Below are 18,244 nucleotides of genomic sequence, written 5' to 3' on the forward strand. Positions count from 1 at the left end.
CTGGCCTCTCACTAATGTGCCACAGACCAGAGAAGAGAGAGAGGCACCATGAGTCCTCCTGTTCCTGCAGGAGAGCCACATTCTGCCCAAAGTGAGGACCTGGGGGCCTGGCAGGTGTGAGGGTGGAGGGGACCACACTGCTCTAAGCAGCAGGACTGGCTAAGTGGCTGGCGCTGGCCCTGCCAATGAGAGCAAAGGACTGCCTGAATGGCAGTTTCCAGTCCTCAGAAACATTTGAGACGTGAACACAGACACATACAGGAGTCCAGGACACAGCATCCCAAAATTGGGCCTTTTATTTTTGGATTGTCACCCAAGGTCACTTTGCATTGTAGGCACATTGTGAAGAGTCAAGAAAAGCAGGCCAGCAGGAGAAAGAAAGAGGACACCATTTGGGGCTGACTATGTCCTTACGGGGAGGAGAAGCGGCCACAGAACAGGATGCTGTTGGTCTTGCTGTGCTGGATGAAGAAGAGGAAGGGGTGGTCGGCACAGAACCGGGGCACGATTCTCGCACACCGCAACAACATGATGGCCGCGGTGGCCGCTGCGGCCTCCGTGCCTTCCTCGTTCACCTCCACGAAGGCCTTGTGCACCACCCTGGACAGATACAGGTCTTTCCCGGAAGACATCCCAGAGAAGTCTGCCTTGGCCGGCTCAAAGGCATCAGTTATGCCCAGAGAGCAAAGGACATTCTTCATGTCGTAATCCTCCGCCAGTTTAAATCTAGGGAGGAAAACTTCCACCTCTTCTTCGTCCAGCATGTCTGGCCTCGTCCACTCTGCGAATTTCTCATAAGTGAGTTCTTTCTCCACCTAGAAGAGAGTTGAAGATGTTCAGATCTAGAACCCTGCTGCCCCCAGAGAACCATGTGCTGGGCTGTGAACGCTCTGGGCAGTGCACGACGAGGTGGCAGGAATGGGACGTCACGTGACCTTCAGAAGCAGCCCCCACAGCCCCTCCTGGCAAGCGCCAGGACTGCCCAGTGCTCCTTACCGTCCTCAGATCCATGTTTTCATCTGGAAGCATGATGATCATGTTTAGCTCTTTGCCCACATAGGGGAGCACCAGAATTTTGGTGAATATTTCTCCTATATAGGTCATTTGAAAGGTAGATTTTTTAAACATCATCTGTACAGGTTTCTCCTCATTCTATAAAGGAAACAGGTAAACATTAAGTTGAAACCAGACCCAGTGGACACATGGGTCAAATGGACAGAATCAGCCAGTGGGGCTTCTACAAACACTTCCTCAGCTGGCTTCTGGAACACTACTTCGGCCCCCTCTTCTGCCGGCCCATCTCCATTGCCTCAGCCTCCAAACACTGGGGTATTTAGAACTCAGTCCTTACACTGCTTGTCTCTCGGTGATCTCAACCTTGTGACTTTAAACAGAAATACCAAACGTGTACTTGTAGCCGGGACTCCTCCCCTGCACTCCAGACAGTTACGTTCCTGTGTGTCGTGCTTACTTGGCAACTGCATTTGGACAGTGAAGGAACCTCCAATGTCATATGTCACACTGGGCTCCTCACAGGCCCTTCCAGGTCTGCTCCACCCACCATGTTCCCCATCTCAGGTGACAGCAATGCCACTCACCCCACCGTCAAATACTCTGGAGTATTCCTGACTCCTGTCTTTCACCCCACAATGGACTCATTAGCAAGTCGTATCAGCTCTGCTTTTAAAATATTATCACAAATGAGATCAAATCACTCTTGGGTTGAGCACCTTTCTGTGGTTCTCCTCTACTCCAAGGGAGTAAAAAAGCTGAAGCCCTTAAAGCAATCTGTGACATGACAAGAGCTCGTCCCCCACGCTCTCTGCTCCTATCTCCCTTTGCCTGTCTGCTACAGTCACAGGGGCCCCTGGATGGTTCCGCTGACCCCAGAACCTGGACGGCATGCACCCTTGCGTTATTCTGGTCTTTGCTCAGTAAGAGCTGCACCCTGAAACTGTATCCCCAGCCCCAGGTTGGATCCTTCCCCTGTGTCTGTCTCGGAATCACTACCGGGGTCCCATACAGTCCTATTTTCCCAGGCAAGCCCACTCTCTCACCCCCAGGAAAACAGCAGCTTCATGAGAGAAAGCGTCACCAGTTTTGCGCGCACTGTGATGGGACCAGGCACCGTGCCTGGCCCCCAGCCAGCACAGGTTGAACAAATAGATTGACAACTACAGGACCAGGCAAAACGAACACATCCTACCAGGAGAACAGTGCACTCGTCACCAATGCACCCTGAGCCAGGCAGTAAGAAAGACCCGGGGCAGTGACTGCATCCTAGCCAGCAGCCCCCCTCAACTTCCAATTTGCGTGCAAGTATGAGATCCACAGTGCTGTGATCTGGCCAAGCCCCAGGCTGCAGTCCCCGGGTCTCTTGGCAGCACATGACTCTGTGTCACAATCAAGAAACTTTGGTTTCGGCTTTGCTCCTGTGCCTTGCCCATGCACGCCTGAACTGGCCTGAGCCATGCCTGCGCCCTCATTCCTCAGCATCCCATTCACCTCCAGGGCCAGCCATCAGCACCCCTTTTCTCTAACAGGCCAGATAGTATATATTTTCAACTCTATGGACCATACAGTTTCTGTCCCAACTACTCAACTCTATAGTTGCAGCATGAAATACATAAGTAAGTATGGCTATGTTGCATTAAAATTTATTAAAAAAAAAAAATGGTGGACTGGCTTTGGCCTCGGGCTGCAGTTTGCTGACCCCTGTCTGAGGCAGTTTCTCCTTCTACCCATCCAGGACCCAAAGCCCCCAGTCTTACAATATGAAAGGATCCAACCTCAGTAACTGAATGATTCGTGAAGTATACAATTATGGAGAGAAGCTTCATCTTACTTAGAAACAAAGGAATTTTAAAAATCTACAGGAACTCAAAATCTGTTTACTTGCAGGCACAACCCCCAGCCTGACAAGCTGGTGGGCTCAACACCTGCTGTGCTCCTGCCTTTCTCTACTGGAGAGATGAGGAAGCAAGCTAGACGTCCTCACCTCCCTGCAGCCAGCAGAGGCCGTACGTAATTGGGGCTATGAGACACAGAAGTGAGGTTTCTCATTCTGAATAAGACGTCAGAGCCCCAAAGGAGAGGACTTTTGCTCTCGCCCTTCATGCTCTCCCTCCCTTCCCCATGGATGGTGGCTGCCATGACCGTGACCGCAGATGAGGGCCGCACGCTAGGCATGGCAGAGCAGGAAGACAGGGAGCTGGTTCCCAGCGGCCCCACTCTCAGCTCGCCCACAGGCCTCTCCTAGGGGAGATGAACTTTCCACGAATCAAGTCCAAACATACATCTTATTAAAGATGAATTTCAAGGAGAGAAATCATTTCCCCAGGTGAAAATAGGGCAATTCATTTCAGAATAAAGCTCAAAGGAAAATATGTTTCTTGAGAAACTGAAAGTTGAGGCTCCTGTCTGCTTAGAAGATCCAACTCCTGGTCAATGATCAGGAATGGGATGTAACTAATCTATTCGGTCTACTTAGATGTATGTGCAAAAATCTCTACAATTAAAGATAAGTAAAAAAGAAAGAATATACTAGATTCAGTGACAGAAAAGGTAAAAGGCCACCAGCAAATAACATCTTTGAAGCTGGAGACAGTTCAACTTGCTGTCTATTCTATATACGTGTCCTTTTGTTTTGCTTGTTTTTAAAACAAAAATTAGTGTTTGTTCTCCTTATTATTAAAAGAAGGCTGCAGGGGCGCCTGGGTGGCTCAGTGGGTTAGGCCTCTGCCTTCAGCTCGGGTCATGGTCCCAGGGTGCTGGGATCGAGCCCCGCATCGGGCTCTCTGCTCAGCGGAGAGCCTGCTTCCTCCTCTCTCTCTGCCTGCCTCTCTGCCTACTTGTGATCTCTGTCTGTCAAATAAATAAATAAAATATTTAAAAAAAAAAAAAAAAAAAAGAAGGCTGCAGATCAGTCATTTGTTCAGAGTTCACTGAGCACAACTACATGCCCAGCACCAGTGAGACAGCCTTGGCCCTTCAACCACCGCAATGCCACCATGGGTACCAGCAGGGGGCGCTGCAGCTGCTGAGAGGAAGGATACAGAAATCCCCACCGGGAGGATGGCCAGGGAAGGCTTCCAGATGCTGCTGGAAGGTACTGATGGGAATGAAGATAGAGAAATGGGGATAAATGGGTAGGATCTGGGTCCACAAAGAGCCTCATATACCATATTTTGGAGTTCAAACTTTATCTCAAAAGTTCTAGAAAGCCAAGGAAGACCTTAAGCCTGACAACTGACATGGGATTTATGATTATAGACAGAACACCTGGCAACCGTAGCCTATGAGTATGAAGCTACCTTTGATGACACAGCAAAGGAGAAGGACAAGGCACGCTGGTGAGCCCGGCTGCCCAACTGCCTGAGGATGGACAGGGCACAAGTTAGCTTGTGAGGTGAGCATTCCTGCATGTTTTTAAAACCAGTGTGAACACAGGGACTGTCTCCAAGAATCTTTGTTATTCCAAAATATTCACCTTGCTGACTTTAAATGGTCTTTCCATGGTCTGTGTTTTGTTAAACTGATTATCCCAGTTTCCTTTGAAATAGATGGCATTCACAAGAACCAGATTCGTCATTGGATCCACTGAACCCGGAGACAGCAACTCTGTAATCTGACCTGAAAAGAAGAATTAAAAAATCAGTAAACAGGGGCGCCTGGGTGGCTCAGTGGGTTAAACCACTGCCTTCAGCTCAGGTCATGATCTCGGGGTCCTGGGATCGAGTCCCGCATCAGGCTCTCCGCTCAGCGGAGAGCCTGCTTCACTCTCTCTGCCTACTTGTGATCTTTCTCTGTCAAATAAATAAAATAAATCTTTAAAAAAAAATTAAAAATCAGTAAACGAAAAGAATTGCAAGATGGTTAAAGAAAGACAAATACCACATGATCCCATGCATGTGTGGAATTTAAGAGACAAAACAAAGGAGTAAGGGGGAAAAAAAGAGAGGGAGAGACAAACCAAGAAAAAGACTCTTAATGATTAAGAGCAAACTGACCATTACCAGAGGGGATCTGGGCAGGGGATGGGTTGAAATAGGTGATGGGGATTAACAGGGCACTTATCTTGATGAGCACTGAAGAATGTACAGAAGGGCTGAATCACTACGTTATACTCCTGAAACTAACCTTACACTGTACGTTAACTAGCAGGAATTTAAATTAAAAAAAAAAAGTTTCCCGATGCATGCACCTGGGACAATATTTAAATTGGGCAATCTCCTTGTGAAATACACAATAAAAAAAGTTTGCTGTCCCCCAAATATAGCCATGTAAGGGGATTCTGCTCCATAAAACAACAGCTGCAACAAAAACTTAAAAAGCCCTGATAAGAAAAATACCATCACTTGAGCAAAACATAAAATGGACAAAGGAGTCCGTGTGGGATGAATTCCCAGCAAGTGAGACAGAAAGGAATGCCTGGCGCCTATGATCAAAGGCAGGCACGTAAGGGACAGTCAGAAAGGCGAGCGGCTGTGTGCGTGTCCAGGGCGGTGTCACTGAAGAGCCGCAGGAGGGGGAGGCCTCGAGCGAGGGTCCTACCAGGATGCGTGGCAGTCCGCACGGCATGGGCAACACAGGGCAGGCAGATGGCATGAAGCCTGGCTCTTTTTCTTTACAGTATTTATGAAAAGAAGGTCTATATTAACAACAATGACAATCATATGGATGTTCTAGAAGAGGAGTACTGAAGATTGAAGGATATCACAGACACACCAATGAGACCAGGGAAGAGCTAGAGAAAATAAGCAAACACTGACAATATTTCAGAAGCAGATTTTAAAAATTCACAGTTATTCAGAGAAAAATGTCATTCCTGTTTACATGTGGATGGGCCTGTGAAGGACTGGACAGTGAGATCAATGAAAATACTATTAAGACAGAGTAACACTGTATTTTCACCTTCCGTCTTTTCGGCCACCCAGGTGTTGATGTGTGTCCTGGACTCTTCCGCAGCGGTATGAAAGTCGAGCTCTTCCATCTCTGCTTGGTAGAACTTGAGGCAGGAGTCTTTGAAAGACTAGGCGAGACAGAGCAACGTAATCACATGGCTGCAGAAACAGTCAACACTTAGAGCTTACTTCTTCGTGGCACCCAATCAGAATGTCTGCAGGTTTATGATTTACATGTGGAATATACAAGTATACAATACAATATGCCCTCGCCTATTGATAACCTGTCACACTCCTGGGTGATTTCGACAACTTCCAAACACATTTGAAAATAAATGTTTGCTATTTAAATCCTGCTTCATAAGCCATGACTAATCAAACTGAAGTATGAGGAACTAACGAAAATCCATTCTTCAGCTACATTTAATCTTAGCATATAAACCAAGTGAAATAGTGGTCTGAATATCAAATAAACATCGTGAGCTGCTAGATTTCTCGAGGAACTAGCTCTGCAACAGTGAGGCAAGTCCAGAGACACTGAGACTCTGAGGTTACTAGAGTGTCATTCCTGGAGAGCCAACATTTTTGCTATGTGAGTCCCACCCACAGCAAGAGCCACAGCTGCCTCCAGAACATTCCAGAACAATGGACTGGAAACAAAGATCTGCTGTTCCATACAACAGGGAAAGTGTGTGATCCCACTGCACCGCATCCACTACAACTCTCTGTGATGATGTTAGCAATGTTGTAAGTCTGTGCTGTCCCAAACATTGCCTTGTGCAGCTCCTAGAATACTTGAAATAGGGCCCATGCTGCTGAGGAGCTGAATAGTGAATTGTAGTTGTAATTATTCACATGGAAATTCAAATAGCTACCTGTGTCTAGTGCCTACCACTTTGGATGGCTCCATCTTAGAGCATGAGTGACTCTCAAAAAAGTTTAAACTATATTTTCTTAATATAGTCTGTAAAACGATGATGTCATTCATGAACATGTACATCATGCCCCATAAAAGCAGAAAATCTGACAGAAAGTGAACGGACTGAAATAACCCATTTATGGCCACTACGCCCTACGCACTATGGAATGGTTTCCTGACCTTTCTTTTGAACAGCTTACAGCTAAATATTTAATCCCTCTTTTCAGGACTGGTTTTCTAGTGCAGAATTTCATGCTTCCCCTTTGAGACAACATGACAGAGGGAATGGGGCACAGTAGCTACCAACGCTGTCCCGCAACTTATTAGCTGTGTGACCTTAAGAAATCAGTTTGTCTCTGTCAGCTTCCTTGTCTTTCCCTGCAAATGAAGATACAGCGTTGGTCTGAGGCTCAGATGCATTCTTTTTTTTTTTTTTAATATATATATATTTTTAAATTTCTTTTCAGCATAACAGTATTCATTGTTTTTGTACCACACCCAGTGTTCCATGCAATCTGTGCCTTCACTAATACCCACCACCTGGTTCCCCCAATCTCCTACCCCCAGCCCCTTCAGAACCCTCAGATTGTTTTTCAGAGTCCATAGTCTGTCATGGTTCACCTCCCCTTCCAAATTCCCTCAACTCCCTTCTCTCCATCTCCCCTTGTCCTCCATGCTATTTGTTATGCTCCACAAATAAGTGAAACCATATAAGATACAGATGTCGTGAAAAGAAGGGCCATCTGTACCCCCATGTTCACAGCAGCAATGGCCACGGTCACCAAACTGTGGAAAGAACCAAGATGCCCTTCAACGGACGAATGGATAAGGAAGATGTGGTCCGTATACACTATGGAGTATTATGCCTTCATCAGAAAGGATGAATACCCAACTTTTGTAGCAACATGGACGGGACTAGAAGAGATTATGCTGAGTGAAATAAGTCAAGCAGAGAGAGTCAATTATCATATGGTTTCACTTATTTGTGGAGCATAACAGATGAATTCTTATCATCAGGGCTGTTTCATACAACATCACTGAATTCTCAGCACGCTGCAGAGGTGGGCGGGGTATCATTTCATTTCATCCACATAGTGTTTGTGCTCTGCCTATGTTGCCGCTCCACAGCGGCTCCGTGCCCCTGAAAACTGTATGAGTCTCTCAGGATAAGAAACTATTCTGGAGGAAACCTGGGCCCTGGCGTATTGATAACCTGTCACAGTCCTGGGTGACTTCAACAACTTCTAAACACATTTGAAAATAAATGTTTGCTATTTAAATTACTGTTTTATAAGAAATGAATAATCAAACTGAAGGAATATCTCATGGTATGCTGCGATTGGTACTGGATTCTTGGAACACTAAATAAGAAGTAATTGAGAAACAACTGCCTTATATTTCAATATCAAAATAAGATTCAAAACATCAATGCTGGGGCACCTGGGTGGCTCAGTTGGTTAAGCATCTGCCCTTGGCTCAGATCATGGTCCCGGGGTCCTGGGATCCCGCATTGGGCTCTCTGCTCAGGGGGAAGTTTGCTTCTCCCTCCCACTCTACTTCTGTGTGCACATGCTCTCTCTCTCTCTCTCTCTCTCTCTCTCTCAGTTAAAAAAAATCTTTAAAAAAAAAATTCACTTAAAAAAAGTCAATGCTTTTCTTAAAGTATCCAATAGAAAAGAAAGAAAATTAAAGAAAATCCACCAGTTCTTTGTGTTTATTCGAAGTTTTGTTCTTCTTTATGCCAAAGGCTTATAAAAAGATGACAAATGCCTAAGACTAATAAAATAAGATAGGCTGCAAAAAACCACACTATGGGGAACAATTCTTGCCAATATTTGACCTCATGCTTGACTACATTTACTTTATTCCAATTATTTTAAGACAATTTCAGTCTGAAACAAGTTTTAAAAAGTAATGAAAAAAATCATATAATAGAATAAGATCGATACCCTGAACATAGAACTCAAAAAACAGTAAAAGATATATAGTCCAATAAAAAGCGTGCAAAGAAAATTCTCAGAAAGATACAAATGTTCAATAAATATAAAGAGGTCAGTCTCGTGAATTATCAAAATTTAAAAGGTCAACCACATGCAGTGCTGATGCGAGTGGACCTGAGCACTCTGCTAATATTTCTAGAGAGAATGTAGATGACCATAGCACTTTGGCCAATCTGGCAATATTCGCTACAGCTTGAAAGCTTCACTCTCTTCCTCCCTTCTACGAATCCATTTTGGAGTAACACGCACACAGAGGCACTGGATCGTGTACCCTAACGTTCACTGTCTAAATGCCAGTTAGCGGGAGAAGGGCGCACTAGGTGTGGTTCAGTACTTGCATACTGAGGAACAGCAGATAACAGTGAAACAGAGGTCAATGCCCAAGATGCAAAGAATTTTAGACAGAGCTGGGTAAAAAGAAACAAGTTATGAAATAATATTATGGTATAATGACATTAGGTAGAGAAAACCCCACCAAACAGATTTATTTCTCCATGTGTGGGGGATATACCTCAAATCTATAAAAGCTCATTTACTGGGAGAGGAATGATGAGGTATGGAAAATGCCTGCTTTGCTTGCATTTTTACGTAATAAGAATATACTCGTTATATAACAAGAAGGTGATAACGTATTACTTAAGTAGTTTCTGGGGAAAAGAAGCCTGAAAGCACTATAAATAAAGAGAACCAGTATAATTAGACAAATAACTTTATAAAAATTCTGCACTGGAAAAAATGATAAAAATATTTACAAGTGTAAAAAAAATGATCAAATGTGGAAAACAATGATTAGAAATATTCCTTTTGATCCCTTCTTTGTTTCAGCCAGTTTATCTCTAATTTTTTTTAAAGGTTTTATTTCTAAGTAATCTCTGCACCCAACATGGGGCTCAAACTCACAACCCTAAGATCAAGAGTCACATGTTCTTCTGATGAGCCAGCCAGGTGTCCTTTGGCCAATTCACCTTGAACTGTGTTTGCTCCATAATTCTTTTATAATTATCTCATTGAAGCTTCACAAAAATCTAGATGGTATTTGTGAGAAGGCTCACTTTACAGAAGATAGCACTGAAGCAGGGTTCAAGAGAATACATGAAGTTAGCGAACAGAGAGCCAAGTTCCTGCCCAACGGTGTGAATTTATAACCCCCAGACTACCTGCTGTCACCTCATGATCCCTCTTCCCCAACCCCTTGGCATCTTCACTTTCTTGGGCAAAAAACAGTGTGTATGACTTACCGAGAGGAATTCATGAGACTTATTTCCAAAGAGCCTGTTGGCAGTTCTAAGCAAGTACTGTGTATCAGTCCTGTTGACTTCCGTGAGAAGCGACTGGAACCCCTGGTGCACGTCCCCTCCTCCGCAGCTTTTACTTAAAGAAAGTGTCTGAAATCCAAAACAGAATACAAAGGCACAATGTCAGTATGCCCAGACTTCCCAAAATGGATACAACATAACTCAGCCTAGGACAGATCCAGCTTAAGGAAGACTGGTCCAGTGGAATATAAAAGGCACTTCCTGCAGGAGGGCGGGGCAGAGCCCCGCGAGCACCCTTAGGCCGCAGTGCCCTCTGCAAGCCCTACTCTGTGGGCTCACTACTTGGAGTCTGTCCGCAAATAAGGCTGCCCACCAGGTCTGCATTCTCTGCAAACACAGGAACTCCTCGAACAGAAAGGGCTGGATAAGGCTTTGTGCATTTAAGCTGGTCCTCCCGGAAGCTGGGTACCATCTTGTAAGGAAGCTCAGGCCACTCAGCCAAGGATACATGCTGAGGAGGCCACATGGAGGAGGCCCAAGACCCCACACCAGGGACCCTGCTGGGGCCAAGTGGAGAAGTATCCCCAACATAGCCAGAGTCAGATCCCAGGAAATTGTCATCTTAAGCTGCTAAGTTTTAGGGTACTGGTTAGTCAACAGCAAACAACTGAGATGTTACTGGAAACATCTGTGACTGACCAGTGCCATTCTAAGAAGGTTTTACACTTCAGTGAGAAAATTAATGTATCAATTTCTAACAAGTGAAAAGCAAGTGACAACATCCAAACACTATCACGGAACTCAGCATGGGCTCTGTGATGGACTCCCTACTCACAATCTCAAACTCATGGAAAAAGCATAGTCCAGGCTAGTGACGTCACTCATTCTTCTTCATAGAGCATACCACTTCCTCCCTCACAGATCTGAGGCCACCACTCCAGGTGCTTGCTCCCTCAGAACTAGCATGTCACCTGCAGCTCTGTCCCCATTCCCCAGCACCCGCAGAGGGACCTGTCAGGAGCAAATCCTGGAGGTGAACATGAAGACCAGCTCAACTGACAAATTAGTAGCATTTCCTGTCGCTCAGAAATGGCTTCAGGTACATACCTGGAACATCTGGGCTGCCGTGTTTCCCTTTGCACCCATGAAGACCATGGACAGGGCAGAAGAGATGCTCATGGGTGAGAAAAACACATTTTTTGAGTTGTCTTCACCCAGCTTTTTCAGAAGACTTAAGGCAAAGGTGCCATTTGCCTCTGAAAGAGTATCCATGACGGTGAGCCTGAAAGAATGGTTCTAAAATCAGTATCACATTCCAAATTAAAGAAACAAACAAATAACACAATAAAATCAGTATCACATCACTACAGGATTACACATTCACTACATTCACTCTGTTATTAGTGGTTACCACTTTGGTTCAGTGGGCAAATACATATATTTACAAAACTCTATTTCTTTTTGGGGCCTTCAAAATTATTTTGTGCACATCTAATATTAAGTGAAAAATAAAACTGAACCATGTATTAATAATATAATCCTGTTGTGTGGGGGGGAAAGGGCAGTGAAGACGGCTATGTCCTCACCTACCTGGGAGCACAGAGGAAGTGGAAAGGTATACATTTGACAGCTTACCCAAGTTACTTCCGGGGGGGGGGGGGCGGCGGTGGTCAGGAAAGAAGTTATTGGCTTTTGCTTCCATTTCTTTTTCTTATTGTTTGGTGTGTTGTGTGGGTTTGTATGTATTATTTAATCCTCCAAAAACCATTCAAAATGATGAATCCAACCACAAGGTTATGCAAAAAAAGATGGTTGAATGTTTTTAAGATGTGGGAGGGCTCCATTTTAAGATAACGTAAAGCCCAAAGATAAAAGATAAATTAAATCACATGCAAAGATACAGGAAAACCTTAAAAACAAGGACTTCTGACCTTCAGTTCTTCTTCTATGAAACCTCTGCTTGTGCTGAGGCCCAAATAGACAGCCATGTTCCCCAGACTCCCTGTTGCCACAGGCCTTCTTACCCCTTGTTCTGGACAAGAGTATGTGACAGCAGGTACATGCCCCTGGCCACCCCCAGACACAGGCCTCAGGGGTAAGGGGTCAGACTGCACAGGTTGGCATGGAGGGCATGTGGCCGTGACCCCAGTGGTCTAGGCAGGGTCCAGAACAGGAACCACTTCTGCGCGGTCTAGGATGGGGTAGATATGAGAACCTTCAAACAGTTCTTTAGAAAGACCTATCACCAACTCCCCATTTTATGATGGGGGAGCTAAAGGTCACAGAGGTGAAGAGATAAAGCCAAGCTAAGGAACTAAATAGCTAAGGCTGAACTCAGGGCCAATACCCCATCTTTGCACTGTGGCTCTAGATGTCCCTACTTGAGGAAGAGCCTGAAGGTAGGATAGAAGGGTCGGCGGGAAGGCAAGAGGCAGCCAGCTTAGCTGCAGATGCAGCAGCGGGCCTGGGAGGAGCAGACTCTGGGAGAAGCAGCCCCTGCCTGCTCTGCTGTCTTGACAAATATTTACCAGACTCACATTTCCCCCATCAGAGACTGGGGAAATGACTCATCTGAGCTGTGCGTGGGAATCTATGGAACAAGGAAAGGGTGACACTAGATATTGTCAGGGAGTAGAAGGGGGCGGGGGGGACAAATCTGACTGAAAGGCCCAGACCAGAGAATGAGGAGTAAACCCACTCTCCACAGAGCGTGCTTTTCCGTTCACAACTGTGGGCCGCTGAATAAGGGCAGCAGAGGGGCCCCCAGCCCAACTACTGCCTGGAATATGCGAACGTTCCCTTATACAGCAGAGACCTTGCAGATGTGATTAAAGGAAGGATCTGGACATGGGGAGGTCACTGGGGATTATCCAAGTGACCCCTAAACGTCATCACATGTATCCTAATGAGAGGTGGGCGGGCAGAGGAGGATGTGACCAGGGAGGAAAGCAATGTGGGGACAGAAGCAAAGCGCTACCCTGTGGCTTGAAAACTGGAGGAAGGAGAGACAAGCAAGGGTTGGGGAACTGCAGCTCTGGAAGCTAGAAAGGGCACAGGACAGATGCTCCTCTCGAGCTTCTGGAGGGAGCAAGGCCCTGCAGCCCCTCAGTGTGGCTCAGTGAAACCTGCCAGCCTTCTGGCCTCCAGAAGCCCGAGAGTAATCGCACTGAGGTTGTGGTGATTTGTTACAAGAGCCGCAGAAAACGAATACTTAACGAATACACCTGATAAATTTTATTTACGGTCCTTGTTTAAACTCTTTGTTTTCAAACTCTCCTTTATTCATTATAGAGAAAAGGTGGGGCGCTGGGCACTCTTGGTTTGCTCAGACTTTCCATCTGTATCTTAAATTGCTAATTTCTGATGAAAGTACAATAGAACATACCCACTACTAAAATTCTCCTAGATACAATTGATTGTATGATACAGAAATAGCTTCAGGAATTCACAGGGCCTTGGGAACATCAACATAAACAAAAGCAGCCATTATATGAAATGGATGCAAAGTTACACTGCTTATTTGAATTTTGTATTAGCAAATGCTCCCTGCTTAATAATTTTAAAGGAAACAACAACTGTTAAAAACAGATTTAAGAATTAAGAACTAGGTAAGAGGAGGTCCCACAGGACAAGAAGCACAGTCCCAAGCATTCCTGATACAGGTGTTGTGGGTTTCCGGACACACTAACCTTCTTGCCTGGGGACAGGGGGACCTCTGGCTTTGCCCCCAAGATAGAACAACCCCTCAGTGAACCAAGAAAGCTGAAATATTTAAAAATATATTTTTGTTAAAAAAAGGAAGAAAGCTGAAAGACCAGTAACTAGTTCCTCAACATAAAGCAGTTCCAGTCTTATTTTAAATACTGAGCCCGGGAAGAACAAGCCAGGACATTCAGAGGGAAAGGCACCAGTCAGGAAGGAGACAAGGTTTATAATGCCAGCTCATGGGCTCTAAATATATTCTTGAGGGGCGCCTGGGTGGCTAAGTGGGTTAAGCCTCTGCCTTCAGCTCAGGTCATGATCTCAGGGTCCTGGGATCAAGCCCCACATCAGGCTCTCTGCTCAGCAGGGAGCCTGCTTCCCCATCTCTCTCTGCCTGCCACCCTGCCTACTTGTGATCTCTCTCTCTCTCTGTCAAATAAATAAATAAAATCTTAAAAAAATATATATATATATACACACACACATATACATATTCTTGATTTCTGCTCCCTGTCTGAGGAAAAGAATGGGCCAGATAATGTGTTTCCTTCCATCCTGGATAGGAGGGAACAATGTCACCTGTGGCTCACTCTTCAAAGCCCAAAGAGAAGTCTAATAGCTTCCATTTTTCAGCTGCAAATGACTGATAGCCACCAAATGTAAAATTCCATCCACATCCTATAAAAAATGCTAAATAAAAAAGAAACATGAAATCAATGATGCCTCATAGGTTTATCCCAGATATGCAGGATAGTTTTACAGCAGAAAATATGTTAATCATGAAATAACTAAATTGCCCACTCACAATAAATGTCCTTGAAACAAATGGGAAATGATACTTTCTATACTTCCTTAATGTGATGATCATGGATGATAAAATATTAGAAAATAGTTCCCTTGTTCCCCAAATAGGAACAATAATAACTAGATTAAAAAGTTTTAACTTCAGAAAAAAATAAATATTGCGTTTGGAGTATATACTACCCACTGGGACCTATGTTAGCACTTTTCCTAAAACATTTTCACAAGTCTATAAGGCTGGTTGACAATACCAGCATTTGACATTGCTCTTGTCTTGCCCTGTGGTCACAAGACTATACAAGCAGCGGGGTGGTGGCGGGAAACCAGGTCTGGGTGGCTCTGGAGTTCACTCTCTTAATCACTGTAACATACCAAATTCAAAAAAAAAAAAAAAAAAGGAGAGGTGGAGAGCAAATTAAAGATACCTGTCCCAAACACAATTTTTGAAAGTTCAAAAACCATTACTTTCTAACAATGACTAAGATAGTTATTCTTTCCTAATCTGTGTAAATGATGAAATAAATCTGCATGCCAATATTCCCAGATCGTAATTTAAAATTATATAAAAAATAAAGGAAGACAAAAATGTCATGAAAACATTCATATTCCCTAAGCTAAAAATTCCACATCTATGGATTTAAATAAAGGTAAAACTCAGAGTTACTGATACAAATACCAGGCATGGACCTATGGCAACATAGGTCCTGTCTTCACTTGCCCTTGCAAGAAGAACTAACATCTATTCAAGAACAAGACGGCACTGAGAGAATCCCAGCACGTGGGGTGAGACTGAAAACAGACTGCATTAGACAAGTAAAAGGAACGGCTACACGCTGGCCATACTGCCCTCCAGCGCCCCAGACAGTGCCGCACCGTAAGGGGAGGTCCCCCCTGAGTCTCCAGTTTCTCCAGTGGGAAAAGAGAACCCAGAGGAGATAGCCAGCCTCCGCCAGCACTGGGTTTTTTGCAGGAGCCCCTACCCTGATGTCTCTCTACTGAGATTGCAGGGGAATCTGCAGGGCTCAACCATTGGGCATCTGTGATGGACAAGAGGGGAGGGGCTTGCAACAACCAGCATGTGGATCTTGGCAGACCGAGTTTAAACCTGCAATGTCCAGGCAGTAATCCTGCCCAGAGGCTTTGCTCATCTGTAGGACTAAGTCAGGGGTGACCTCTGAATAGTGAACACACTGGGGTGGAGATCTGCCTGACTAGATCCTCAGATCAGGAGAGTGCCAGCCCTAGTGCCCAGTTTGAAGGTGCCCAAGCTAACATGCTGAATCATAGCCTCACCCGCTGTGGAGAGGGCCTTCCAGCCCCATCTGACCAGAGACCTGGTGGCAACCGGTGGAAGCTGGGTTGCCCAGGGGTGCTCAAGCTGAGAGGCAGGTAGGCAGAGCTGACTGTCCCCACAGCAAAGCCAGTACCAGGTATGGAGGCAGAAGGATACATTCATAGAGGACTGAGGGTAGCTTCAGGACTCTCCCAACCAGAGAGCCCATTTGGGAAACTGAGAGTAGCTTGGAGTAGCCTTTCCTCTCCCACCTAGGCAAGGTAGCTGAACCACAGTAGCTGCTGTGGAGGGGGTCTTCGAAGCCCCATCTGACCAGAAGAGCTGGACACAACCCCTGAGAGCTATTCAGCCCAAGGGTGTTGAGCCAAGAGAAGAACATACAGAGCTAAGAATTTGCAGAGCAAAGCCAGCAGTCCTGTTTAACAGGGAAATTGGGATGTGGATCAGTCTGAGTTAAGTCTAAGTTAAAAAGAATTTTACCAGCTCTAGAACTGCTCTTCCCACTGCACTGGAACGGGGAATCTAATTCATAGCCCCACTCATTGCTGAAGATAGTCTTCAGCCCATTCAATCAGTAAACCTATCCAGAGCACATGAGAAGCTCTATAGTCCATTCAACATCCCTAGAATCATAGGCTCTTGAACAGAGAGTACAGCCCATGGCTTCCCACATCTGCAGAGTGAAACCTGTGGCCTCACCAGAGTAGGGAACCCTGTTTCAGCCCCCTAAACAATGAGTTGACTAGGGCCTCGGTTCAGGCCTGCTGCCCTACCAGGGCAGGAAAGCTAATTCAGAGCCCCAACCACTACTGAATATAATACCCACTCCTGACCATCTAGCAAGCAGGACCAGAAATCCAAGCAACTGCTGAGCCTATCCCACAGCCTCACTTAGGTAGGGAACCAAGCCAGTAGTCCTACCCAGCCAACAATTCTCAGCCAGTGGCACAACCTACCATCTCCATCTTCAGAGCTCGAACAATTGCCTCATCTCAAAATAGACCATAATAACAGGCCCCACCTGCCTAAAAATATTAGCAGTAAATGTATCCAGAAACCCACTGTGCTGACTGGTGAAGGACGGTCTCTGCCAAAATCAATCGGAAAAGTCTAGAAGAACCCCATTAGTCACATGTGTAGATACCAACATAAGGAATCAAGGGTCATGAAAAATCAGGTAAAGAGGAGACCATCAAAGGAAACTAATAAAGCTCCAATAACAGACCTAAAAGAAATGGAGATTTATGAACTGTCAGAAAAGGATTCAAGAATAATCTTCCTAAGATAGTTTAGTGAGCTAAAAGAAAGTACAGACTTACAACTAAACAAAATCAGGAAAACAATGCAGGATCGAAAGGAGAAGTCTGACAAGGACATAACAACCATCAAAAAATTCCAAAAAGCTGAAATCCTAGAGTTGAAAGTACAATAAGTGAACCAAAGAATTCAAGAGTTTCAAAGGTAGACTTGATGATGCAGACAAAAGAATCCATGATCTGGAGGACAGAACATTGGAAACTATTCAGTCATAGAAACGAAATGAAAAACAAATGAAAAACCAGGAAGCAAGTCCAGGGTAATTATAAGACACAATGAAAAGGAACAATATTTGCACCATGAGAATTCCAGAGGGAGAAGAGAAAGAGAAAGGGACAGAGAGTTTATTTAAAGAAATAATGGCTGGAAACTTCCAAAACCTGGGGAGAAAAATGGATATATACATTCATGAGGCACAAAGGACCCTAAATAGGTTGAATGCGAACAGGGCTACACAGAGACACACCAGAATTAAACTGTCAAAGACAAAGAAAGAATTAAGAGCAGCAAGAGAAAAGAGAGAAGTTACATACTTATGGGAACCAGTAAGACTATAAACAGATTTCTCAACAAAAACATTTCAGGCCAGGAGAAAATGAGCCCAAAAACTAAAAACCCCAAACTGTCAACTAGTTATTCTATGCCTGGTGAAGCTCTCCTTAAGAAACAAAGAAGAGATAAAGACTTTCCCTTACAAACAAAAGCGGGGAGATTTCATGATCACCAGACCTGTCTTTACAAGAAATGCTAAAGGGAATTGAGTGGAAGTAAAAGAACACCAACATAAAAACACAAAAAGGTAGCATAAATCTCACTGGTAATGGTAAATAGTCATAGATTCTGCAACATGGTAATAGTGGTATGTATCTCACTTACAACCCTGGTTTAAAAGTTTAAAAAAAAATAAAGATTAATGTAGGGAAAAAATATCCATAAATATAATAATCTGTTATTAGTTACTCAACATAAAAATGTTATTTGAAACAGCAATTATCTACAATGTGGAAGGGAGAAATAAAAGTATAAAGTATATTAATTCTATTGCAGTTAAG

General features: G+C 44.6%; 1 protein-coding gene across 6 annotated transcripts in view; it reads right to left on the reverse strand.

Moving 5' to 3' along the window:
* Positions 1–278: 278 nt before the first annotated feature.
* Positions 279–18,244, reverse strand: part of SERPINB6 (serpin family B member 6) — a 51,673-nt gene continuing 33,707 nt past the window's right edge. For all 6 annotated transcript variants that reach the window (XM_082730889.1, XM_082730888.1, XM_082730886.1 and 3 more), the window contains 6 exons: positions 11,186–11,360; positions 10,061–10,207; positions 5,914–6,031; positions 4,490–4,632; positions 997–1,152; positions 279–815 (listed from right to left, as the gene is read on the reverse strand). In XM_082730889.1, the coding sequence (XP_082587015.1) occupies positions 411–815; positions 997–1,152; positions 4,490–4,632; positions 5,914–6,031; positions 10,061–10,207; positions 11,186–11,350 (1,134 nt within the window). In that variant the 5' untranslated portion in view covers positions 11,351–11,360 and the 3' untranslated portion in view covers positions 279–410. The remainder of the gene's footprint in view (positions 816–996; positions 1,153–4,489; positions 4,633–5,913; positions 6,032–10,060; positions 10,208–11,185; positions 11,361–18,244) is intronic.

This window comes from Mustela nivalis, assembly GCF_964662115.1.
Source record: "Mustela nivalis genome assembly, chromosome: 5".
Classification (NCBI taxonomy): domain Eukaryota; kingdom Metazoa; phylum Chordata; class Mammalia; order Carnivora; family Mustelidae; genus Mustela; species Mustela nivalis.